The sequence below is a fragment of the Astyanax mexicanus genome, chromosome 16, assembly GCF_023375975.1.
Source record: "Astyanax mexicanus isolate ESR-SI-001 chromosome 16, AstMex3_surface, whole genome shotgun sequence".
Lineage (NCBI taxonomy): Eukaryota > Metazoa > Chordata > Actinopteri > Characiformes > Acestrorhamphidae > Astyanax > Astyanax mexicanus.
In genome coordinates, this window is record NC_064423.1 from 22,211,128 (window position 1) to 22,237,795 (window position 26,668).

At 35.9% G+C, this 26,668-nt stretch overlaps 1 protein-coding gene across 2 annotated transcripts; it reads left to right on the forward strand.

Annotated features, from left to right (window-relative positions):
• Positions 1-1,493: 1,493 nt before the first annotated feature.
• si:ch211-129c21.1 (uncharacterized protein LOC563087 homolog) lies at positions 1,494-26,668 on the forward strand. Of its 2 annotated transcripts, none has more exons than XM_007233245.4 (15): positions 1,494-1,717; positions 9,854-10,269; positions 11,900-12,045; positions 12,153-12,215; positions 13,062-13,160; positions 13,309-13,408; positions 17,248-17,358; positions 18,905-19,056; positions 19,314-19,486; positions 19,632-19,791; positions 20,663-20,885; positions 21,146-21,261; positions 22,843-23,006; positions 24,276-24,328; positions 24,418-26,668. In XM_007233245.4, exons 2-15 carry the CDS (start codon positions 10,158-10,160, stop codon positions 25,083-25,085), a joined length of 2,340 nt encoding a protein of 779 aa, XP_007233307.3. In that variant the 5' UTR covers positions 1,494-1,717; positions 9,854-10,157; the 3' UTR covers positions 25,086-26,668. The 2 variants fall into 2 exon arrangements, with proteins under 2 accessions (XP_007233307.3, XP_007233308.3); XM_007233246.4 differs by lacking the exon at positions 1,494-1,717 and adding an exon at positions 7,539-7,659.

The following is a 26,668-nucleotide window of genomic DNA, read 5'->3' on the forward strand; positions in this document are numbered from 1 at the left end:
AATTATCAAACTGTCATATAAAATACTTACCACAGAGCCAATAACAAAAAAATCATGTAAAAAAAAAAAAAAACCTCATACAGGCCAGTTTAGCACAAATGTCAACCTGTTCTCAATTAACCTTCTAATAACAGTTTTTACTTACTTTAGTTTATCTATCATCAACCTTAATTAAATAACTTTAATCACATGATTAGTTTAAGATTAGAACTGTATTAGACTGTATACTCTCACCAATAGGCCCTAAACAGTAGACTGCTGGTATATGTATGTCAGAGGTGCCACCCAGTGGATCTGTTTCAGTATTGCTCCTAAATAGTCTGAAGTTTTTTTCTTTGTAAAAGTTGGCATTCTGTTTGTTGTATGATCATCTTGTTTGGCTGGTCAGAGTAGATTCATGTGAACAATACTGTCTTTATCTGAACAGGGTGTGACTTGTTTAAGTATACAAATATGTGGGTTTTTAAACTTTTTAAAAAGGATAACTTGCTAAGCCAGGGTTCTAGTTTTGTAGTCCACTCGGAAAAAAGGATTTCCAGACCCTATTTCTGGAATGCCTGTTCTGCACATTTTAGTGTTTTTATTGATCCAAACACAGCAGATCCAACTTTATAGCTAATTAACACTCCTTTACTGTGTTAATAAGGGTGTAAAAAATAGGAAAACAGTACAATTATCTACAAGTATTATTTCTGCAAGCCAAAGTTATTCTACAATGTTACAATGGGCAACATTAATCAGATTTCAGGAGGGAAATCATACCAACCAATCAGATTACAGGAAGGACAATTAAACTGCCCATTAAAATACGCGAGGGATGACCCAATTACCCAGTCAGACCACAAGGGGTAACTACCCTGATAGCTTACTTGTTAGCCCTAACAGCAGCCCTTTTTTGATAGATGTAAAACCTGCCATTAACATATTTCATTTTATTAACAGCCATAAATGAATAAATAAATAAATAAAAGTTGAGTTTTTTTTATCAGAATACAAATGTGAACATTAGAATCAGGTGTTTTAGAGCAAGAAAGCACCCAAAACATGCAGAGGTGTTCTACTTGCATAATGTTGCACAAATGCAACAATTGAAAAACACTGATTTAGTAGGTTTACAACAAGAATATAGAAACAACATAAACAGAAAATATTAATTATTTTGTTTGTTGCCTGAAAGCAACACTAGCACATATATAGATTCTAAAGTAGATCATTTTCAGTAGATATATTATTAACCCTCTATGGTATAATCTGGGACATTCTTAGAACAGCTAAATGTACTAGGTGATCAAGTTACGCTAGAATTATTGAGCATTATATATTTTGTACATTTTAAGTTTGAAAGAATGATCTTTATTCACTTTGTTAAGGATCGTGGTTTAAGGGCGTGTTGTTTTCTTCCTTCACTTTGGACTGCTGCCTTTTACTTGGTGGTCGCCCCCTTGCTGCCTACAGACGTAGTGAAGGGAACGAGTGGACACAGTAGGAGTATTGGAACACGCTTAACAACGGAGCTACTCACCACTACTACTACTACCACTACGGTACCTGGGAAGGTCGCCTGTAAACATACGGTCCTGTTTTCTCTGCTGGAAACACGATGCGGCTTGTAACATAATACATAGAAAAAACTCGGACAGTTTATTTGGTTACTTCGTTACTTAATGTAGTTACCTAAACGGTGAAGATGGCTAGCCTGTTTTTATGGACACTGCAGGTAAGTGGAGCACCCTGTTTATCCTGATTCTGTTAGCCAGTTAAGCTAACTAACTTAGCTAGCGGTTAAGTAAGTTAACCTGGCGTAAAGTGAGTAACTACGACCAAAGTATGTTCGTTTCCGTGTGATTATATCATAATGTAGGATTGTTAATTAGATAAGAGACCTAGTTAGCAGTTTATAGACGACTTTGACCTGTTGCTGCTTGGAGAAGGTTGTACAGCAGACATACACGCATGGTGTTGTTTTACACAGTCAGCGATCAGAGTAAAGTTAGTTAATCTATTTAACTTATTGATCTTAGTCTCCAGTATGTGAAGCTTTTTTCCTCAAATGCGGTGAAAATTGTGGTGAAAAAGTCTCTTCAGCCCCGTCTCGCTCTCTTTACAGATTAATACTGCCTTGCTCTTATTCATATAACGTAATGGCGGGCTCAACCTGTTAACCTAAGTAACGCTAACCTTTTTTTTTTACATTGAATGAGAGTGGAGCTAAAGAAGATCTTTAGAAGTTGAGACACGAAGTATGGTGTTTTGACAATTTATGCTTCCTATATTGTCCAACCGTGCTACCCAAGTGTTTCTAGTGTAACTATATTTAAATGAAATAAAAATACAAAAAAAGCACTATATTAGAAAATGCTCCTGGCAGAAGTCTAGGTAGAATATCGGATAATGCTTCCAATACACTACACGACTTGAAAAGACTTTTAACAGACTAACGTCTGACACCCTCTCACATCTTAAGACTAGACAATGGCTTTTTAGGATTACTATTTGCAAGACCACAAACTTATATAGCAAACAATCATAGTTTTACTGCTATACATTTGCCTTTGATTTAGCTGCAATAAAGAACATTCTAGCAAAATGTGAATTTATTAAACTTTTGTTTGTGTCAAAAATAACACTGCACAAGATGACAAAGTAGTGTTAAATATAATATAGACTTTAAAGTGCTAGCTGTGTTACATATCAAAGTAAGAACAATATAAGGCATATTAGCTGCAAAATGTGTTTGTTTTTTAAATCGTTTGTAAATTGTAAGTAATGTTTTTTTTATTTTATTTTTTTTTACTTTTCCTCACTCAGGTAGATAAGCACAGATATCTGTATTAGGGTTTATTTGTCCTCTTTGTATATTATTGTTTTACTGTAGGACACCAAAATAATGAGAATCATACTCTGTGAGTAGGTGTAATTTAGACAGGATGTTGTTCACTGTAGCGATGAGCTCACTACCAGCTCACTCACATGTGCACATTATTTCGAAATCCAATACTTTTCAACGCTCTGTTTACTTACTCATCAATATGTTAACCATTACAAAGTTCCTTATATGGGTAACATACTTTGTGAATACAACTTTGTTCTAAAGTGAATTCACCTTCAGCAGTTCTTTAAGTAAGACATATGACCTCAATTTAAAAGTACAGTGGTTTAATTTTTTTCTAGATATGCTTGTAAATGTTATGCTTAATAATTCTTTAGCCTTTCTTCTGCATGTAATATAATAACACACTTAAATGTGTTAACCATTTTAATATTTCAAATGCTGTAATGAAATGTTTCATTTCATATAACTAATTCGAACAATTATTAGAACAAATTGATAAAATACAAGCTATGAATTGTTATTGCATCATTTGTTACATTAGGGTTCGAACCTTAAAATATTTATAGTTGTGTGCTCTTTCTCACTAAGAAAAAAACATGAATAAGCTGCTCACTGAATTTATGTGATTCAATTTTGAATTTGTTATCAATATTTTGAAATGGGTCTGGGCTCTTATGGGTTGAGTTAAGTGTCGAGCTTCAGAAACTGCAGGTTAACATAATGAGCCACTTGTGTCTGTAACAGGATTCTTCAACTACAGAGTCCTGGGGGGGATGATTCTTTTCATCTGATTCTTTACTCAGATGCACCAGTGTCCACTTTTCTAAAAATTGACAGGTTTAGAAGATGTTTTTGAGCAGGAAAATGACAAAAGAGCTCCACTTATTTGTGAGTGTTAAATTGGTATCTGTGAGCCTTTTAATTGTTGTTTAATACAGTGTTGTAAAAGTAATAGTAAGAGTTTTGACATGTTGTATAACTGTTATTAAGCTTATGGTGAGCAAGATCCTGCAGTATTAAACATCCTGTTCATGAATTACTACACCCGCTCATAGTAAACATGTCATTTGATACTTTTTAATTTGGGAGATTTTACAGTAACACATAGGTCTGTAACATGATTCTACAGCTTCAGTCCCAGAGGGCTGATGTTCAGCACAGGTTGGTAATTTCCCTGCTCAGTTAAACCAGGGACAAATCATTTAATGATTACCAGGGATGAAGGTTAATTAAGCAGAGAAATCACCAACATTTGCTTCAGTATGCAGATTAAAGAGCCCTATTCTGTAATGTAAGATCGTTATCATTTTTATCAGATGATATTTGCCCTAGATGTATGACTAGTGTCCAAGTTCTGGTGCACTGTTAATTTGGGTTTGGGTTTAACATTACATAGAATTGGCAAATAGAATACTTACCAAGTTAATTGTAATATTGTCAATAACACGGAAAGCTTTAGACACAGTGTGACTGATAATGAACTAGAATCCAACACGTCCACGTTTTCTGTTGAAATTCAGAACAGTAGTAGATTTTTGTGATGGACTTCCTTGTTTACACAGTGTATCAACACTGAGGTAGAACGGAGTACAGTCACCCCTAAACACATTTAATTAATTATTAAAAAAATACTGTGTTTGTGTGGAAAGATCATTTAGCCTCCTTGAGCTCAGATAATACTTGTATGTTACACTTACTCTATACACACAATAACATATTACTAACAAATTAAAACGTATTTAGTTTTTTTAGATGATTAAACAGCAGTTTTGCAACAGATAATTTCATAGGATGTTAGTTTTTTTATTAATATTTTTTTATATATACAGTTTCTCAAGAGCTCTACACATGATATGTTTTGGGGCGTATGTGTGTCTAGATGTCGTGCTCTGACTTGTCTCTGTGGGAGATGTGTTTTTTTTTAAACCCCATTTCTTAGAGCAGGTCTGTCTACTTTTAATGTCTTACTCACCACCACCCACACACTGGGTTTGGCAGGTTAGTAATATCTACCTTATCAACCCTAATGTGAATAAAATTTGATTTCTATCAAACTCTAAACTCAAGCCAAAGCCTTGGAACAAAGAGCTTGGGTCTATAATGCTAATTAATATTCCCACCTTTGCATGAATCATAGCTTAATGTTTTCATACCGTGATAAGGTTGTTCTGGCTGTAGCTGAGATTAGAGGGACTCCTGATTAATTGAATTTTGCAACATTGTTGGCAATGTTTATAGTGCAATGTCAGAATGTTCATTCTGATAGGAAATAGGATGGAGTAGCATTGCACAATATTAAAAACACTCATCACTGTCTGATCCACGAGGGCTTGTTTCCTGGACATAAAACAGGCCTAGTCATGGCACTGTATATAGTCACTAATAGTCACCAATGCAAATTGTTTTAGTCTAGACTTGACTTTATTCTGAGTCTGGAATACTGGTTTAAAATGTTTATTAGATTCAACAGACAAATATGAATGCTTGTCAGCTTATTTAGCATGTTTTTTAAAGCAGCTTGATGTATTAAACATAATGTCAGTTTCCCAGATAGGGATTAAGCCAGTCCTATACTCAATAAACTAGAACTGCTGTGTTGTCCAAGACTAGGGATAACCCCTTTTTTTTTTTTTACAAAACTGACCCATAGCATATGAAATATATTAAATATTGGAGAAATTTCAGGACTAAAAGGTGTTTTTATGTGTCGTTAGTCAGTTGGTAGTGCATTTAATTCTACAGTCAATATCCTGCTCATGAATTGCTTCACCAGCAGTGTCCAAGTACTTTCATACATATAATTTTGGAGATTTTGTAGTAATGTGTAATAGGCATGTTTGGTAGGACATAATGTCCTGAGTCATTTAACTCTGAAATGTAAATATTTTACTCCCATTTTACTTAGATATTGCACTTCTTTGTACTTATAATGTCAGGCTGTTAGAATACAATAGTGTATTAGTATTAAAAGTAAAAATGCACTATACTATACAAAAATGCTGTAAAAAATATTAAATAAAAATATTTTGTGTACACATGGCACTGCCCAATTATGCTCCCTTTGTAAATAAGCGTCGCTGATACATAACTGGAATGGGTTTGCCAAAAGGTTCTTAACACAAAAATCATTTTTCTTGGATGATCTCTTGGATAAGATATTCTTGATGATGAATGTGTTTGGGAAACTGGGATCTGGTCAGTGAAACACAGTTTTTTTATGCTGATATCCTAAAATCCTTTTTTTTCTTCTGTAAAGTTGTCATAATAGTAATATAATTGCAAAATGACAGTTTGCTAATTCTCAGAGACAGTAACATCTGTATATAGCAACATTTATATATATATAATTATGTTGTTCTTAATTATTTCCTCAGTATTCACAAACATACAGTTGGGATGTGTGCTATAGGTGTTATGAAACTAGTTCTTCCAGTTTAATGGAAAAGTTAACACAACAACATGCACGACTGTGTAGGCTGTTACACACCCTGCAGCAAGAGCAGCATCAGCCGAACCTTTACTCTGACTGAACTACCATTAGGCATAACAGTCTGCATTCAGTTCATTCTGGCGGGAGCTGTGCGCATGGAATCCCAAAGATTTCGTCAGAAGATTTTGTAAATGGCGTGTAGAGTTGGTGTCTGCATGTTTTTTAAAGGAAATTCAGCTTGCAAAATCTATATTAGTCACGCATGCACAAAATCACATGCTCCTGATTATAATCCAGCATGACTAGCAGCAAGCAAGACTCCTGACTGTCTGTCTGTCAATGTAGCACCTCCCCCTTTCCATTTAGGAAAGCTTTTTAGGGATACACTGAAATGTAATGTTTCAACAAAACACAATATATATTTACCTCTTTTGCTTCTACTTGCGTGTTTAGCTAGCTAGCTACCTTAGCAGTCTGGTTTTAGTCAAAAATGTACTTTTAATAATAATAATTTAAACGAGTGACATTTTTACATAGGCATCCAGTCTTCGTTAACAAAATGCATAAACAAAACAAAATATGCTAAGACTAGCTAAGTCAGTTCAGCTAATGTTCCTACCCTAGCCCTGTTCAGCTTGTAAATTTTAATGGAAATTAGGTAGTTCGTGAAGAGATGCTGAAAAGAAAAAAACGGTATGAAGTGTGATTTATTGATGCGAAACTGAAACTGATTTTATTTATTTGTGCGATTAGAGCTTAAAAGAGAACTTTAAACTCATGTTTTCTCTCTCTGCCAGCTCTCCCCCCATACTCCACTCTGTGTGTAGCAGCACCCTGCAGTTGGGGGTGTGGGTACAAGGAAGAAGAGGGAGTTAGGATTTTGAGCAACAGGCTCAAAATGATGAAAAAATTCTAATGTTAAAGGAAACACTGCAAGTTAAATTAGTTATTGTTAAGTAGAAATTATTCTACTTTTTAACTTATTCAACTAAACACTAAAAGTATAATTTATAAATATTGAGTGGATTCCTACTTTTTATCTATTCCCAACCCACACCTGTTATTTTGCAACATTTCAAATCAGTGTAACAGAACCTATGTTCAGGTTAGCAGCGCTCAGTAAAATGCAAGCAAATAGTTTCCCTGCCAGAAAACAACAGTGAGGTGTCTTGGATTCCAGCGTGTTCCAGCTTGTCCCCTTGTTTGAAATAAGAACACAAGCTAAGCATGCACTCAGGTCTCAATGGGTGGAACTTGTCATCAGTCTTTGGAAGAGCATGTTGGCTTCACACGCCAGATTGTCCTCTTGGCACGTTGCGGTGACTCACGTTAACATTCCTGGAGTTGAGGTGCTGTTGTGTATGGGTTTGTGGAAAGTCAGGACATGTGGAGCTATGTGAGTAACCACAAAATATCTTCATGCATCTTTGAGCTACTTTTGTTTATGCAATGGTTATACTATGCCAAGTATAACCTGTAACTGTTACTCTGTGTTTAGGACTTAAAAATGGGATACAGTGAGGTACTTGGTTGAGGAAAAAGCTTTGATTGCTACAGAACCTTTATGTTCTATCAGTATCATTTAATTTGCATACTTATAAAGTTTATGTTTTAAGTGATACTTGACAGTACATTAAACATTAAGGTGCTACAAATTGTTATTTGAGCACAACACATCTATGTAGGATTTAGAACTGTAGCAAGTTAAGGTGTATGATATGTCTAAGGCTATTGTTACATTACTAGTCTAAAGTGACTTAAATCTGAATTTTTGGTTTAACGGTGACACAAGACTATTAAGATTATATTTTCGGCCATGCGACGTGAATGTGAATGGTCAGATTAGATTTTGTATGTCTTTTTGCTTGTACACATGCAGTTATTGCTGGAGCCATCATGCATGCACATTAGGAGTATGACAATATATTGTTATCTCCATATATATTATATTTATATTGTTGTATCGATACATGGCATCAAATATACGTATATTTTTCACACCCTTACACCCTGGTTTTTACTTATTAAAGTTACTGCTTCCTTCAAAATCTTACACGTGGTGGTGCTAATCAAATGAATAGGGTAGACTTGTGGCGAAGAATCTTGGTTGCCATATTCTCACATTACAGACAGATACAGGTAACTTAAGTTGGAAAAGTCTAGAAAATAAAGTATTTCCCCAAGAAAATGATGCAATTAAACAAAGAGCCAAAATTAATAAATTCACACAAAACTCTCAACAAACTTTTTGGCATCCTCAACTTAATATTTCATCCAATGCGTCTTTGGGTGAAATATCAAATTTTTACCTCTTTTTTTTGTGTTTTCCAATACACACAAACTAAATAAACCTGTGCATAAAAAATGTTTAATTACAATTTATTTCTTTGGTGCCAACACTTTTGGCCATGATTATTCATACAATAGGTCAGGGTGGAGTAGTGGATTCATGAATATCTAAGACAAGTTCTTCCTCTAAAGTTCCTTGAGAAAACACTCTTCACTCGCAGCACCATTTATCCGACTACAGTGCCTGCTGTGATTAAACAGCTGACCCCACGACCTAATCAACCGAAGCACTGGAGTCAGCAGTGTTAGTTCAGATTGCATGAAAACAACAGTAAGCAGGAAAAAAACAAATAAAGTAAAATCCATATGAAGATTACATTTTCCTTAATTACATGTATAAATGTGAGCTGACAAAATGTGCAGTGGATAAGTGAGGCCTCTAATGTGAACATAGCCAACGCTGTTTATTGAGATAATCAAGTGTTTCTGAATGAAAGGTATTAAGTAGATCAAGTGGGTTGTAACAATATAGGATGAAGAACCATGCGGCAACAGAACAATCCCATATATTTAAGCATGCCCACTATTTAGATGTACACATCCTGAACTAATTGACCAACTATACAGTCTGATTCTGGTGATTCACTTTGATTTTTCCAGCAATCTGTAATCTTTTCTTTATTATTATTTTTTTTAGATAGCTCTTGTTTGTTCAGGAATAAATACTAATTGGTGCAGTGCTGTGGCCCTATGGGACTGGAGAGATAGAAAGTCACTGGGGGCCGTGGGATGCCAGTTCTATGTGTGGTGGTGTAGCTAGGTGGAAACGCAACTGTTAACAACAAAACGGGCTTGTTATGATCTGCACACTTACAGAGCAGGTTGGCTTCAAGCTAAAAGGAGGAGCTTCTAGCCTGTTTTTCCTGCTTTTTCCATGCTTTCCATCTCTATACATCATTAGAACCATTAAAGTGTTTTAGAGTAAATATGTACATTATTAAATATTAATGATACCCTTATTTGCTGCATTCAATATATTGCAACAGTGTAATGTGTGTGTTTTGTATGTGTGTACATGGATAATATTAGGTATACAGTTTCAGACTTTATTCTAGTTCTGTTTAATACAGGGATATCCAGTCTTATCAATAAAAAAGCAGATGTTGCTGCAGAGACTTTCATTCCAACCAAGCAGAAACATAGTTACAGTTGTTTAAGAACTGATAATCTGATTCAACAAATTCAACAAAGGTGTGCCGCTGCCTAATTTTTTGCCAATTTTTTCTTTTATATGTTTTCAGATGTAGGGGAAAACATGCACAAGTTGGAGGAGACACCATTAAAAGGCTGAATTCTCATCATTCCTCACCTGTCTTATCAGCATCACTTTGTCAGCATGGATTTCCCTTTTTATCTGCATGAAGGCAGAAGTTGCAAACCACTAATCTGGATACTCATCCCAACCTAACTTTCTTTCTGGATTCTTACTGGACAATACGGACAATGTGCTGGAATATTCAGAGCGTTTTTGTATCTAAGTTAATGCATATTATTAAATGGTGAGGTGAACTCAAAAGAGACCACCCTCATCTTGGCACTTGCGCCATGTCATCACCTCCCATAATCCCATTTGTCCCCTGTGGGGTGCTGCTTGCTTGTGCATTTACTGTTCTCTGCGCTCTGGACAGTATTCCTCGGAAGAGCATCCCATATGAAAGTAAGATTCAAAAACTATATGCTTTTTAATTAATGTACTACAGATGGCCCAAACAACATGTACAAAATACTCTGTGTCAGAATAAGCATTCCTAAAATCCTCAACCCATATTTGCAAACGCATGCCTCAAAACATTATTTGCATTGCATAACTGACCATAATGAATTAAAATATAGTCCATTAATCCAGGTCAAACTGTAACCATAAGATACAATGATGGCATATTAAAAGTATTATGGCACAAATGAACTGAAATCAGATGTTGTTTATATGCAAAGCCTGCAAAATAGTACTCAGATAACAATCACTATTTAAATATTTGAGATGACTTAACTTATCATGCTTCCATTGTAAACCATCCTCTTAACCCAATGTTTACACTAAGGATTTTTTCATCTGGTCACTTCTTAGGAATCTTTGTTTTTTTTGGTTGCTATAGAAGACATAAAATGTAGAGTTTATTTATTTAACTGTTTATTTAACAGAGTAGAATGGCGTGAACCTAATTCTGATTAAATATACTGCAGACTATGCTTAAATGTTTAATTTTTAGAAAAAGGAAAAAACTTCCTCTGTTATGTTTACATTTTGTTATTGTATCACTTTTAATTACATTAGTAGATCATCATGTGTTCTAATTGATGTGTCAGTGTTCCACTCACAAATATACTCTTTTGTAACTGTTGTGAGGCTGAGCAAGCTTTACAGAATGCCTACAAGTACCCAATTTAACATTAGAAAAAGTAGCGTAGCGTAGTGCGGAGTGTAGTGTTAATTTCAGATTGTCTGTGTGGATATGAAGGGTCATATTGGTTGAGAAGGCGTAGTAGTACATTTTCAAGATATTTTTTGTTTGTTTCAGATATCCTAAGTTTTGATTAACAAAAATAATTTTCACAGTCAAAAATTTGAACACCTTCTATTCCGTGGCTTTTTATTAACTTAAAATGTTTTGCATTGAAGATTAATAATAGTCATCCAAACTATGAAGAAAAAACATATGTAATTATTTAGTAAACAAAAATGTGTTAAACAAACCAGAATATGTTTGTATTTTAGACTCTTCAGGGTAGGTACCTCTTGCTTAAATATCAGCCTGGGATGACTTTCAGTTAACAGCTCTGCTGAACTTGTCACAGAGTATTTTGGTTTGTTTTACATTTTTAAGGTTACTACATGATTCCTTATGTGTTCCTTCATAGTCTGGATGACTTCAGTATTCATTTACAATGTAAGGGGGGGGGACATTAAATGAGACGTATGTCCAAGCATTAGACTGGTACTGTTTTTATTAAAATTTTATGTGCAAATTTCTAAATAATAATTTACTAGCAGATTGACATTTTACAGTTGCCACTGTTCTTACACTCAAAACAGCAACAACCTACTATAAAAAAAAAATAAAAGTAGATCAAAGTCACTCAAAGAGCATGTTTGTGATAGAAACATATATTAACATTCATCATTTAAAAAATATGGATTAGTAATTAGTAGTATTACATATTCTATTATATTTATAACTTAAAACAGGTTAATTGCAAACTGAATTCCAGATTTAATGTTTAACAACATATCTATATTGCTATTTTTATTTCTTAAATTGTGAAATGTCTCTATTTGCTTCACTCAGGTAGCCATTTGAAAGTGTTTCGAGATGAGGGTATTTGGAATTACTCCTCCATGCTGATGAGAGAGGACTTGGGTCTTCTGATACTGGGAGCCAGAGAAGCCATCTATGCCCTTGACATTAATAACGTCTCTATTGCTAGGGCTAAGGTAGCATATTAAATTCACTGTGGGTTCTTTCTGAATGGCTAAATTAGTCACATTCAACAGAGGGAGTTAAATGCAGCTGCTTTTGATTGGATTGTACTTAATTTCAGGCAAGCTGGGAAGTCACACAGGAGAAACGGAATGAGTGCACCTACAAAGGAAAGCATCCTGATGTGAGTATATCCAAATCTTAATTTAAACATTTTAATGTAGGCAGGTTCTATCCATGTAAGGCAAATTGTAATGTGAAACGGACTGGGGAAGTAATGAAACATGGTAACGAGTGCCAACTTTTGTAAAATAGCCCACCTCCATTCACCCCCATTCCGAAATACAACGCTTTTAGCCGATGCTCCCAACAAGCTTACAATGATAGTGATAGGGGCATAGTATTTCCCATGCAAAGAAATTGTCATTTTACACCATTAACAAATTTAAAGTAGCTCCACACTATTAATAGAATCCCGAGGGCCCTGACATTTAAAACAAGGAATTGAAAAGTGCATGAGTGCCTTTTTGTCCCTCACCCATCTTGACCCTTGAGTTACACCTAACATACAGCTCTGGAAAAAATAAGAGGCCAATTAAAAATAATGAATTTCTTTGATTTTACCAAATTGAAAACCTTTGTTATATAAACAAGAGGAAGATGAATGATCACAAGCCATTAAACCAAGCTGAACTGCTTGAATTATTGCACTAGGAGTGGCAAAAAGGTATCCAAAAGCAGTGTGTAAGACTGGTGAAGGAAAACATGCAAAAATGCATGAAAACTGTGATTTAAAAACCAGCGTTATTCCACCAAATATTGATTCCTGAACTCTTAAACCCTTTTTTCAGAGCTGTATATCACAGACTTTGTCATGTGCCACTGTTACAGGATAAACAACCTTATTAACTTTATCTGTTAGTGGTCATAAGGCTTTGGCTCATTGGTGTATGCAATAATTGTAAACCCAAATACATTTACTATTTACTCTTCCATTCTTCTACAGAAGCTAATGAGATTTGTCTTTCAGATTGAATGCCGAAACTACATAAGGACACTGCATCAAATCAACGACACGGCCATGTACGTCTGCGGCACAAACGCTTTTAATCCAGTCTGTGATAACATTGTAAGTATGCCTATAGGCCAGAAAAGCACGTTTTTGACAATTGGCTATTGAACTGTCTGTATTCAGCTGCAGTTATCCTATCTACCCTCCTTCTCTCCATCTGACTGAACGTGGCATTTACGTGTGTCATTACTCTTACTGTAAACAGGTCTACGTTGACAGACAGCTGAAACTGCAGGGTAAACAGGAGGAAGGGAAGGGGAAATGTCCCTTTGATCCCTTTCAGAGGTACTCCTCCATCGTTGTTGGTATGTAACTACTTTTTTTGTCATCACTGTCTTGCAGCGTTTACTGGTTTATTGAGATTACTGCTGGGCAATGTGCCTTCAAATAAGCATTACAGTTAATTAAATTATGCTAACTTTCCTTGATAACAATAAATGAGGGATTATTCTAATGAGATAGACAAGCTGTTTAAGTTGCTCAGTTAGCTCAATGTTTGTTTTGAGTTCTCCATGTTGCTTCCATAGACAGGGTAGAGTCACAGGACTGCACATGCCGTAGTGTGTTTTTAAGGGAACAGTACATGAAGAAAAAGTATTAACAGAATGTCTTTGTAAAAATAAATGGACATGGGCAAGATTATGTAGATTAGATGTTTTGAATGTTTCTTTCAAATATTTTTTTTATTAACTGAGGCCTCTTAAGTGCAAGTGCTTTTTTTTTGGCAAATTGTCAACTTCTCAATACAGAGATGCTACAAAGGGTGCTTTTAAGCAATGTCATTAAAGAACCACCTTGCTTCTATTAAGAACCATTTTTGTAAAAGAGATTATACCCTGGCATGCCAAAATTCATAGGATAGCAATATGTAAATGAATCATGAAGTGTTTGGAATGCCCACTCCTGTATAAGGTTTGAGGTGTTACAATGAAAAACACAGGGAGTGACCGACAGTATCTGGCTAGAATTGTCTGAATTGTCCATATTTAATGCAGAAAGCCCCACACACACATCCCACAGGTCAGTGCAGCATTCTTCCATGAGACATGGCAAAGCTCATGGGACACAATACAAGTTTCTGTCCCATGACTTTTAGCATGTCCGTGTACCAGTGAAAAACATTTAAAGTAGAGCTGGGCGATATGGGAAAAAATCTTATCACGATATAGTTTTCCATATCAGTCGATATCGATATGTATCACGATATAAATCAAATCACTTTGTGTCACACTTAAAGGTTTGTTTTTATTAGTGAGAGAATAAGGGAGTGATGGAAGTTTTATCACAATATTTTTTTCTGTATCTCCATAATTATTAGGGCTGGCCCGAATAGCATTTTTTGAGCTCCGGATATTTGGCAGTAATTGGTAGCGAATATTCCAATATTAGTTTTTAAAAAAAACAAATTAATCATGAACGCGAGCCAGAACCCGAGCTTGAACGTCAGCCTGACTCAGGCGCTGCATGAACTCGGGCTTTTTTCCAATTTTTTCCAATTTTCCATGACTGAAAAAAAAACTTGGGCTATAAGCTCAATATTAAATATTTCGTTTGTTTAGAAATTATTTTATATTCTTAAACCATGTTAAATTATATTAGATTAGTAGGGCTGGCCCGAATAGCGTTTTTTGAGCTCAGAATATTGGGCACTGATTGGCAGCCAATATTGGAATATTTGTTTTTAAAAAGACGGATTAAAAACTGATTAAAGTAAAACAAAAATTGCAACTCGGCCCCTTTAATTCACCACAAAGTTTTCCAAGACCCAGCCGGAAAAAAAAAGATTTCCCACCTTTTCCTCAGCTGGGTCGGGCTCAAAAAATGATTTGTGATAGGCTGTTTTTTGGTTTGTTTGTTTAAGCACTTAGGCTTTTGTACTGCTGCAGTGCAATATTTAGATTTTATATTCTGAAATTCGTTAGGTTTTATTTCTTTTAGCATTTTGAACTTTTTTTCCAATTTCAAATTTATTTTTTTCTGTTCGTTATGTTCTATCGGTCCTTGCGTTTTTTGTAGTTGAAGTTGAATTTAATATTGAAGTTCAATATTTCTAATTTATATTTTGAAATTCGTTAGATTATATTTATTATTGTATTTTGAGCTCACTTTAGTTGGTTATTTTCCAAATTCATATCTATTTTTCTGTTATTATTAAATGTTATTAGCTTATTAGCTTAGCTTGTCATTTAGCATACAGAACTTCTCACGGATTTTTAATGAATGTTGATTTATTAATTTAAAAGCTGTACCTTATTAAAAGTATTTTAAGCCAGACAGACACTGTGTGATTTTTTAATGAGTTTATCTGCACTTTTAAATGGTTTGTCCTGTAGGAAACGCACACGATTTGTATGCTGACACTGTTGTCTGACTGAGGAGCTGCTTTCCGTCAAATGCAGCCTGTAGGCAGGAAAAAAATCCAGCCAGAACCGACCATATCATGAGCCAGTTTTAAAGCCAGTAATTTAGTAGAGCATTAAACTACAAATCTGAGATGTACCTGCTGTACTTCTTAATCTCTGCCCCCAAAACGGTCCATTAACTTGCTTGACAGACGCGTCAAATCCCCCGCGAGCACGCGCGGCGCACAGCGCACCGATTAATTCATGCGTTGAGCTTTAAACGCGCAGCTGAGCTGTAATTGGGGAAATATCACAAAAATCACAGTGTGATTTGTTACATTAAAAAAAGACCATTTTCTTCCGCCTAATCTGAGAGGAAAGCGGTGTTCTCGACCGGCCCGAGTTCATGCAGCGCCTGAGTCAGGCTGGCGTTCAAGCTCGGGTTCGGGCTCGCGTTCAGGCAGATAATCTAAATGATAAATGATTTTGTGTTTTTGCACTTGGGCCATAAGCTCAATATTAAAAAGTTCGTTTGTTTAGAAATTATTTTATATCCTTAAACCATGTTAAATTATATTAGATTAGAGGAAAGTCATTTAGATATCATTCTTAAGGTGTTTTTGTCCTGTTACCGCTCCGCAAAAAAACCTCTTCCTTTAATCCGCGCCCCACATACACATTTTTGCAGCACCTGCCCCGAGGTCCTAATATAAATTGAATTAATTACATTTAGTGCTTAAAATTTACTTAAAATTTATTTAAAACGTGCTGAACAGTGCGGCCGTTTATTCCCAAAGTACAAACACTATGGTTGTTTGCGTGTGTCGGGCCATACTCCACTATTCTTTAGGGTTTTTTGTTGCATGCATGAGAATAACTATTACAATTTTCTTAACTATTTATTAATTTGCTCCAGCGTCTTCTGGATTGATTACACGTTGTGTTTTCGTTGTTTGCCGCGCCACTTAGACGGAAATGGAAATGAATGTTTATCGAATTCTATTGCACAGGCTTATCATCGTCATCGAGGGAAAAATTATCGCGAAACAAATCGATATCGTTATATCGCCCAGCACTAATTTAAAGGTTTAAAGAAGTGAGTAAAGAGTTTCTTTACAAAAACAAAATGGTTATTTTATAATGAAAGCTGGTTTCATTATAGCCCCCCTTATGACATTATTTTTATATTTATTTCTTTCATGATTACTTTGTCCACTTCTGAGAGTCAAGTAATTAATTTTAGACCAACTCAATTTACCAGGCCAGGTGTTAATTTGCTTCCAGAGCAAGTTGGCATGCAAGATGTGCAGAACAAAATCAATTTTAATAAGTACAGCAGTTTAATCATTGATTTAATTTATAGTTGGAACAGTGTGAACACTGTCATTATCAATATGATCTTGTTTGTTTACTGCAAAGACATGTTTATGTTCCATTAATGGATTAAAAAGTGTGTTCTCCCTTTAGGTTTCAACATCGGTGATAAAGGAAGCACAGCGGCTTTAAACAATTTAATACTGTTATAGTTTGTTCAGTTGGGATTAAAGTTAAGCTGCTCCTCTTGATCTTATAACTCAGAAGTATCTGATCATATTCAAGTTTTTCTTTGAGTTAGATTAAAAACGATGTTTACATCAATGTCAAATGAATAACTTTAAAACCCACAACACAGGCTGTGCTACAGTATAGAGACCTCTGGTAATTGGTACATAAATTTATGTAGATTCTTTCATAGCTGTTGATAGTACTTGATAGAGTGGCTGAGTCTGACCTGTTTATTGCTCTCTCCTCTCTTGTGTCAGATGGAGACCTGTACTCTGCCACTGTCCTTAATTTCCTGGGCTCTGAGCCAGTCATCCTCCGCAGCTCTCAGACCACACTGCGCTCTGAATTCAAAAGCTCCTGGCTCAATGGTATTATAATTGTTTTATATCTCTTAATGTATAGTTTATATTAGTCTGAATATTATGAGCACCTTGTTTTTCCACTGTGTATATTTTTCAGCTCCACTGATCATATAGGAGTACTTTGAAGTTCTATAATTACAGACTGTCGTCCATCTGTTTCTCTGAGTACTTTATTTACTCTGTTCTTAAGTAGTTAGGAACCCACAGGATCACCACAAAGCAGGTATTATTTGGATGATGGGTCAATTGTAGCACTGGTGGTGGTGTGTTAGTGTGGGTCAATGGAGCAAGTGGATCAGACACAGCAGTGCTGCTGTGGACACTGCCCACAGGACGCTGCTGGCTGGATATTTCTAGTTGCTGGCCTATTCTCAGTCCAGCAGTGAGATTGAGGTATTGGGAAAAACACTCCAGCAGTCCTGATGTGTCTGATCCACTCGTACCAGCACAACACGTCACAACCATGTCAGTGTCACTGCAGTGCTGTGAATAACCATCACTCCAATAATAGCTGCTTTGTGGTGGTCCTGTGGGATCCAGACCATTGAAGAACATAGAAAAAGGACGATAGTAAAGTATGCAGACAAACAGATACAGGACTAAAGTCTGTCATTATAGAACTACACAGTGCTCTTATATGGTCTATGTTTTTTTTTTTTTTTTTTTACTTCCTCAAAAAGTACAGTAGTTGATTAACCAAGACATGTTTGGTCAGTCACCCAGGTCTTTTCTATAAACACATTCCCACAGACTCCTCTCAGCTCTCTCAAACAATGTACAAAGTCTTCACTAAGGTCTCATGGACTTTTTTTTGTCTTGTGAAATATGAAAATGCACGATGTAACTGAATGCTGGAGGCACCCATTTTAGAGAACAAGTGTTGCATAAAATGTGACTCTGTAGGGAGTAAAATATTAAAAATTAAACTATCACTGACAGATTCTTTGTTTTGACTTTATACAGTGTCCTGGTGTTTGGCTGTAAATGAACATTCAATAGAAATGTATGGTTATGGGTTATTACAATTGAAAGTAACAGAAATTGTTTACATTAATAATAAGTAGAAATATTTAGCAGCAGCTGAAAAGCATGTGTGGTAAGCTTGCACGCAAGGAAAGTCCAAAACGGCTAGTCTCGTTCTGCCATATGGTGATTTTTGTTTTCTTTTTTAATAGGGTCTGTGGTTATGTGACAAGCTGTCATACTGTCATACAGAATATGTGTAAGCTATGGTGTATGTTAAATTCAGAAGTAAAAAAACAAAACAAAAAAAAAAACACATAACAGAGAGAAACAGTAAATTGTACACAGGTAAATGAGAAACGGGTGATATTGATTAGTATTCTGGAGATAATGAGGGAAGAACAGTTCCTGGAAATGATTCTTGAAAATGTACTAAAGGGCAATGATAGAACAGTGAAAAAATCCAACAGTGTGACAGCTTGTCAAATTCATTTTAACCTGCACTGCATCTGAGCTGTACACTTATTAAGAAATCTTAACAGAAAAGCTCCAGTTTATTTTTATATTGTTTTTTTTATATTGTTGACAGAGCCCACCTTTATCTACATGGACGTGGTCCCAGAGAGTGTTGACAGTCCTGATGGGGATGATGACAAGATCTACATGTTTTTCAGTGAAAATGCAGTAGAATATGATTTCTACAGCAAGCTCATAGTGTCTCGTGTTGCTAGAGTCTGCAAGGTAAGACTCCAAAGCCTTATTTGACTCTGCACATAATTTTCTCACTCATAACTTACATAACATGCACATGGCATTTATAGTAATTACCACATAATGTATTATAAATATTTAATAATTAAACTTAACTTTAATGATTAAAACATTAAAATTAATCATTTTAGTATTGCTTTGGCTCAACCACTGGCTTTTATGTTTTGATGTACTTTTCAGTGTTCTGCCCTGTAGTTTCTAACCTGAAAATGCTTTGCATTTTTCAGAGTGATCGGGGTGGTCAGAGAACCCTGCAGAGGAAATGGACCTCTTTCCTGAAGGCTACTCTAGACTGCCCTGTTCCTGGGAACATTCTACCATACGTAGTACAGGACGTCTTTCACGTCCGCCGTGACGAGTGGAGGGAAAGTGTCTTTTATGCCATTTTCACTTCACAATCGTGAGTAGAGTTTTACTCTGTAGAGCCCTAATCTCACTTCTTCTGCTTTCTGACACTTTTGAAACAGAGCTTTATGTTTACTTTTCTGTGAAACAAAGTGCGATTGATTCTTAACTTGTGTATATTTGTGTGTGTTTGCATTCAGAGCCTCAGACGATGTTTCTTCAGCAGTGTGCGCATATTCTGTGTTCAACATTAACAAGGTGTTCTCTTACGGAAAGTATAAAACACCAGTATCTGTAGAGGGTTCTCACGTCAAGTGGGTCATGTACACTGGAGATCTTCCTGTTCCTAGACCAGGAGCAGTAAGTCATTGTTTTACATTGCTTGTTTTACATTGCATAATGTAGATTTCCATATCGAAATGGGGCTTCCCCACTGGCTTGTCGACACTATTCTGCTTGTGCATAACCAGCAAATGAATTAGCTAATTTTGTTAAAAGGAAGGACTTTCATATGTATAGAGACACCAAATTTAGCATTACAAACACACATTTCATCAAATTTGTATTTCAACCAGTGACCAGTCATGTATTTATAAAATCGAACGAAGACAATGCACATTAACGCATCAATGTGTGCATGTTGGCAGAGAGATGCAGGTCACTTGGGCTATGATAACACAGCAGAAAAAAGTGAACCTGATATATTTATTTTAGTCTGTATACATTATTTAATATGACTCTTATCTGACTTCTGATTAAATGAGTTGCAAATTGTGACCCGCATCGACAGAGCAGTGCTTCACATTAAGTTTCACTTTAATACTTTGATACTTTAATAATCTGATCTGCAGCCGCGTTTAGCCAAATTATTAGGAAGGCTGCACTGTTTAAAAAGTCGAACAAATAAAACACTTGTCACAGATGACATAAAATATCTAATTTGAGCCACATTTACCTGCTGTGTGAACATAGCCTTACATTTGATTACTGAGGTGTGTAATGCAAACATAGCTAAAATGTTCAGTAAAAGATGTGCCCATTTGTGTTTAAAAATAAAATACATTTTTAAAAAATTGTCTTAAAAAATATTACATTTAATAATAAATCATGCAGAATTGTTATGAACCCTAAAGTTTTGAATAAATCTTTTGGATATTCCTCTCGTAACTGAGTAGAGAGTATTTTTATAAGTAGTAGAAATTAAGTCATCCTTTAATTATCTAACACACAGTGCATCAACAATGCAGCGAGAGATTCAAAAATCCAAAGCTCTCTGGACCTTCCGGACAAAACCCTCCAGTTTATCCGAGATCGGCCGCTCATGGACGACAGCGTGAAGCCTCTCACTGGCAAACCTCTGCTGTTCAGGAGAGGGATTTCGTTTACTCGAATCGTGGTTGACCGCACGGTTGCTCTGGATGGACAACCTTACCTGGTTATGTTCATTGGTACAGGTAAGTGCTTGATGTAAATGAACTGGGTATATACACTAACATTTTGCTGATTTTCTGATATGTTTCCATTTTCTGTTAAACATCATGTTGTGTCAAGGCCAAAAGACATTTGCATATTGTTTAATGAGTGTGGCTCGGGTGCTTTTACTGGAGTAGAGCTGTTTACAGAAAGTTTAAACACTAAGCATGTGCCTCAGTTCTGTGATGCTGTTAAAGAGGTGGAACTGTCTTGTCAATGGAGCTGCTCTTTTTTTTTGTAGACAATGGCTATGTGCAGAAGGCAGTGAACTACGATGGGGAGATGCACATCATTGAGGAATTACAGCTGTTTAAAAGCCCTGAGCCAATTAGTGTCCTGCGGCTGTCTACAAGCATGGTACAGAATACCACAGATTGTGAGAATATTGTGACATTATCTATGTATTTATGTGTCTTGTAATTATATATTTTAATGCAAGAGACATGGACATAATGGTGGAAACGGCATATAAAACACAAAAATAGGTACACTTTGTCTGGCTGTTAACCACTTGGCCTGTCATATTATTGAACAGTATATGAACATGGTATGAGTAATATTTGCTAACATCAGTGTTATCAAATATATTTTTGTTAATTTATTTTATTTATGTTTCATTCATTCTGGATTTTTTAAAAAATATTTATATTTAAATTCCAGAATCTTAATAGTTAAAAGTTAACACCTTTTAAAAGGATGTCATTATGCTATTCTATTACTGGTATAAAATCATCCAAAAAATAACAGTAATATATTAATCACAATTATCTTTGGACAGCATATTGTCCAGTCAATATAGTTTTCGTGAAATCCTTAGGTTATTAACTCTCAGCACAAAGTACACAGCCAAAGTGGCCATTCCATGTTGATGTGATGTGTTTTGTCCTGGTATGGCTATATATCAGGCACAACAGCTAATTAAATAAACAATAAGTCATTGGTACACTTCACAGGTATACCTCACAATGTGCTAGTCATACTCTAGCCCTTCATTAGTGATCTGATCTGCTTGCTTAGATTCGGACCAAGGAAGCACTTTTGTCTAAATGGTGAACTTTTTTTACCCAGCACTGAGAGTGAGGGGCTTCAAAATTCCCCCCAAAAAAAACACCCTACCCAATACGTTGCTGTGAACTATAACCATATAACCACTATAACCACTATAACCATTTGATGTCTCTGCTCATTTCGGATTAGTTGTTTTTCTGGTGGTGCGTTTCTATTGTTTGATGGAGTAGGGGGTGGTCTTTTATTTCATTCTCATTTATTTGTTTTATTTTTCAATCTTAAAAATAGAAAGACTCTGAAAACTTGCTCCTGTGTGCACTCTGGCTAATGAATGCCACTGACACAAGCCAGTAACATACCACTTTTCTTCTGTAATTACTGTAATTACACTGGCCAACTGCAGATGTCAGTGTGTTTTAAGAAAGAGCACATAATTGTAGGCCACACTGGCCTCAGGCCATTAAGTTTGAGACTTGGGCTTAGGATAAAGGTTCGAATAGCTCTATCTGAAGGAAGCTATACCTCATATACAAAAGACAATACAAATGATTTGCTTTTTTATTTTGTTTTCTGTTAATAGCAAATATGCTTTCCCTTTGGAATATATTTCACAGATTTTTTTATTCTTCACGACACCAAAAATGGTTCTGAAATGGCATTGCCCAAAGAACTATTGCATATATTTGTGTATTCATGCATTTCAAACAGTTATACAGTAATATATGTGGGTTATGCTTAGCCTCAATTATAAACATTACACTTGAAACCTAATACCCTTTCTCAATCCAAATATGCCTCTTTAAATGTGTGTATAATAACAATACCACATGATACACCATGATAATGTATAATAGTAGTGTGAGGGCTTTGCTTTGCTCAGAGAAGTGTGTTGTTGTTTGTCATCTGGGTTTGCTTTGTCTTTGACATTAGGGCCAGCTGTATGCGGGTACAGCGTCTGGTGTGGTGCAGATGCCTGTGGCTGACTGCAGCCGCTACTCATCATGTCTGGACTGTGTTCTCGCCAGAGACCCGTACTGTGCCTGGGACCTGAGCACTCAGCACTGCACCAGCTTACCCAACCCATCTAAAGATGAGTACGTAAAGCGTGTTTAGAGCATCTACATTTTAACCCACAGTAGCTCAGAGCCTGTACACTTTTAATCAGGTCCATTAGTAATTGGACTCTGACAACTTTTGTATTTATCCTTTATACATGAAATGTGAATGTGAAATTCGGCAATCGAGATTAAAAATAGACCTGCATTAACAATTTAGATTTTGCATACATTTTCACATATTCTATCCATAATGTGAAGGCTCAAAAGTAATTTGACAGTTGGATTAGGCCCTAGGAAAAGAAAAGCCCTTCACAACAGCTGGTTGAGTTAGAAGTTCTAAATAAGATTGTTTGGGCAGATGAAGACAAGAAAATTGGGTTTATTTTCCAAAAAAATACTCCGTCATCTTACAAACATTATGGAGGCACTGTGTTATTGTATAGGGATATATGGTTGACATGGATTCAAAAACAGTTTTGCAATGCAATTATAAAACGATTATCGATGCATCTTTTTCTGCTATATAGGTTTCTGTTTACTCATTGCATGACTGCTTAGTACTTTTAAAGTATCTGTAATAAACCATTAAAGAATCCTGCTGTTTTCTTAAAAAGCATAGTTATTTTAATTAACCAAATAATTAATACAAAAATCTACAATTAATGTTGTTAGGGTAGTATTAAAACTAGCTACATGGAAAGCAGAAATAAGAAGGTGATTTATAAAATGTTATGGCTGACCACTGTAATGTGTATAAATACGGAGCGAGCGAGCGAATAAGTGACAGCGCCTGAGTGTCTTCAGCACCACGACCCCTTTTCTACAGTTTGGAGGAAAGTGGCAGGTACTCGATAGGTATGAATATGAATATGTAATACAACATACTAGGAAGTAAAAAATTTTTTTGTGAGTCTGAATCAATTTTTGCCATGTTGTATTTTGTATTTTCCCAGTTGTCAGTAGCAATAAGAAGCTAGTGTTTACAGAAGAAATATGTGTAAATAGACACTAAAGAGCAGCTGATTGTACTGTATGGCTTTTTTTTAGGTGGTGGCACTGAATAAATCAAGTAGCCACTCCCATCTCAGTAGTAATGTAATTTATTGTCCCATATAAAACAGTTAAACATTACTAACATCCTGTAGTTAAAATTATTTTACCCCCTTCCTTGCACATAATGTAAAATTATTACAATCCAAACAGTGATTCTGGTAATTATCAGGTAAGCAGTGAACTAATGTAGATACAAAAATGTGTTGTTTTTTTATAGAATGAAAGTGTCTCATACACTCTCTTTCATTTCAGTGATCTGGTACAAAGTTTAAAAGAGGGTGATCCTGCTCGCTGTCCTGACCCAGGTAAGGTATTGTTATGTGTTTTACAGTAATTGTACCAAGTTAAATAATAGACTTGTTGTGATCATTATCTTCTGTATGTGCCATTTTAGGCCCAGTAAAAGCAAAGAACAGAACCCTTGTCCTAGGAAACAACATCAAGCTGCCTTGCCAAAAAGACTCAACTTTGTCTGAGGTCAAATGGAGTTTCGCTAAACAGCCGCTGAACCCATCCAGCAGAAGGTACAGTATATACAGTGATGGACTTCTCATCTACAACGCTTCAGCCGCTGACGCCGGCAGCTACACCTGTGGTTCAGTGGAGCAGGTGCTCGGTAAACAGTACTACAGAACACTGGCCGTTTATGAGCTACATATCCCTGCCCCTGTAGATGACAACAAAGACAATACTACAGATGGCATATCTACAACAGAACTTATGACTACTGCTCCCATTGCAGTGCTGCCATCAGTTCCACAACCTCGGAGTACGGGGAGCAGCACTGTGGCTATTGTGATCGCTCTGGTTACGGTGTCTGGGATGTTGGTGGGTTTGATTCTGTGGAACTGCTACAAGGGCCATCTGTCGTTGCACAGGCAGCATCCCATCAAGAAACCCATGATGCTGCCTCAGCATGACTCTTCTCCATACATAAAGCAGCAAGACAGTGCTTCAGAAAGCACAGAACAGACTGAAGTGTTTCTCTATCCAAATAATATTCAAAGAAATGGGACAAATGCGAGTCCTTTGAAGTATGTCATGGATGAGTCTGAGATCTAAGGTCATGTTGACATTATTCTGGACATTATTTCTGCGGTACTTCAGCTTTGGTTGCAATAAAACTTTTTTTTAAGAGGGATGACCCTCAGCAGAGCCCTTCAGGACTGGAAAGAAATGAGGAAGCACCTTTGCAAACCAGTATTGGCATTAATGCTGTTATTTTTGCCACCCTCTGCAAAGATCCTAGATGTTTCAAACATGTTGAGAAAGGGCATTAAGAACTTTAAAATTTCCACACAGTCTTAAAACTCGATTTTTTTTTCGTATATTATTCATGCTGTACTCTTTGAGTCATCAGTGTATATGATACACCTATTTTGTAACTATATACACACACTGCCCACTGCTGACCAGATGCTGCCACTACTGTACTGCCACCGTCACAGAGAGAATACAAACTGCTGAAACACACTGTAAAATGTATTTAATTGGGGTTCTCTTGCTGTCGATTAAGGCCCATTAGTTTTGCTTTATTTGTCTTTTGTTCTTTCATTTTAGTTTTCAATTTTTGTGAAGGTGGGAGTTACTGTATTTTTTCATGTTGTTTTAAAATATTGTTTTCTTCATGATCTACCTCTACCCATTTTCTAACAAAGCAGCTCTTCCCACCCAGTTATGTAATTATGTGTTTTGGCACCATTCTTGTCTTATCGCTTGAGTCGACTACTACTTACTGAGCAGTTGTTTTTTTTTTTTACAGTTACACTGGGAAAGGTAGACGAACTACAGTCTCTAAGTATTGATTGATTATTACTAATAACTGCATGCAGGGAAATCTCTCAAAATGCATCTGCTTACTATATCAAATCAATAATTAATTTAGTAGCATTTAAGTACAACACTGACAGTCTTCTGGTGATCCTTGTTGTGTATTGTTTGTTTTGAAGAGGGACATGATTAGCAAACTTTACTATTAATTAAAAAATGAGAATGGATTATATTGTACATTAAGTTAGGATCACCTCAATCTGTCAAACTAAAAGGTCAAACTAATTCAAAGAGTAATTCTGATACATACTCAGTTCATTCGTGCAAGATCAAACTTTTGGCATATTTTCAGTTATACTGACTGAGTGAACAGAGTTGTTTTTCAATTAAATATAGGTGTTTTTGGGCGTGCTTATATATAAACAGTGCAACCATGATGAGTGAAAGAAGGAAAAAAAAAACAACACCTTTCCTTTTTGCTTCTAGCACTATTAATTTGCCTATCGTGTGTGTCTCCTCTCCCCACTGCCCATTTCACACAACCATCATTGTGTAGCCATTCCCCCAGGCTATCAGACACTACGTGGTCACTTGTAATTTATGTTGTGTTGTACTTGCCATGCATGAATGTTGACAGGAAAGTGACCACTAATTCAGAGTTCTGCAGCATTTATAAAAATAACAATTGTTCATATGTTTCAATATGTTTTAAATGTTTTATATTAATTGGTAGTAAATCACTGTCTTAGCTGAGAGCAACTGTTTTTCTATCTAATTTACATACTGTAAAACCTACCAAAGAGTACGAAGTGCTGGACGGGATCCTAGATGTACCGTTAGGTTCAGAATAAAAGACTTAAATAGGAAAACTACAA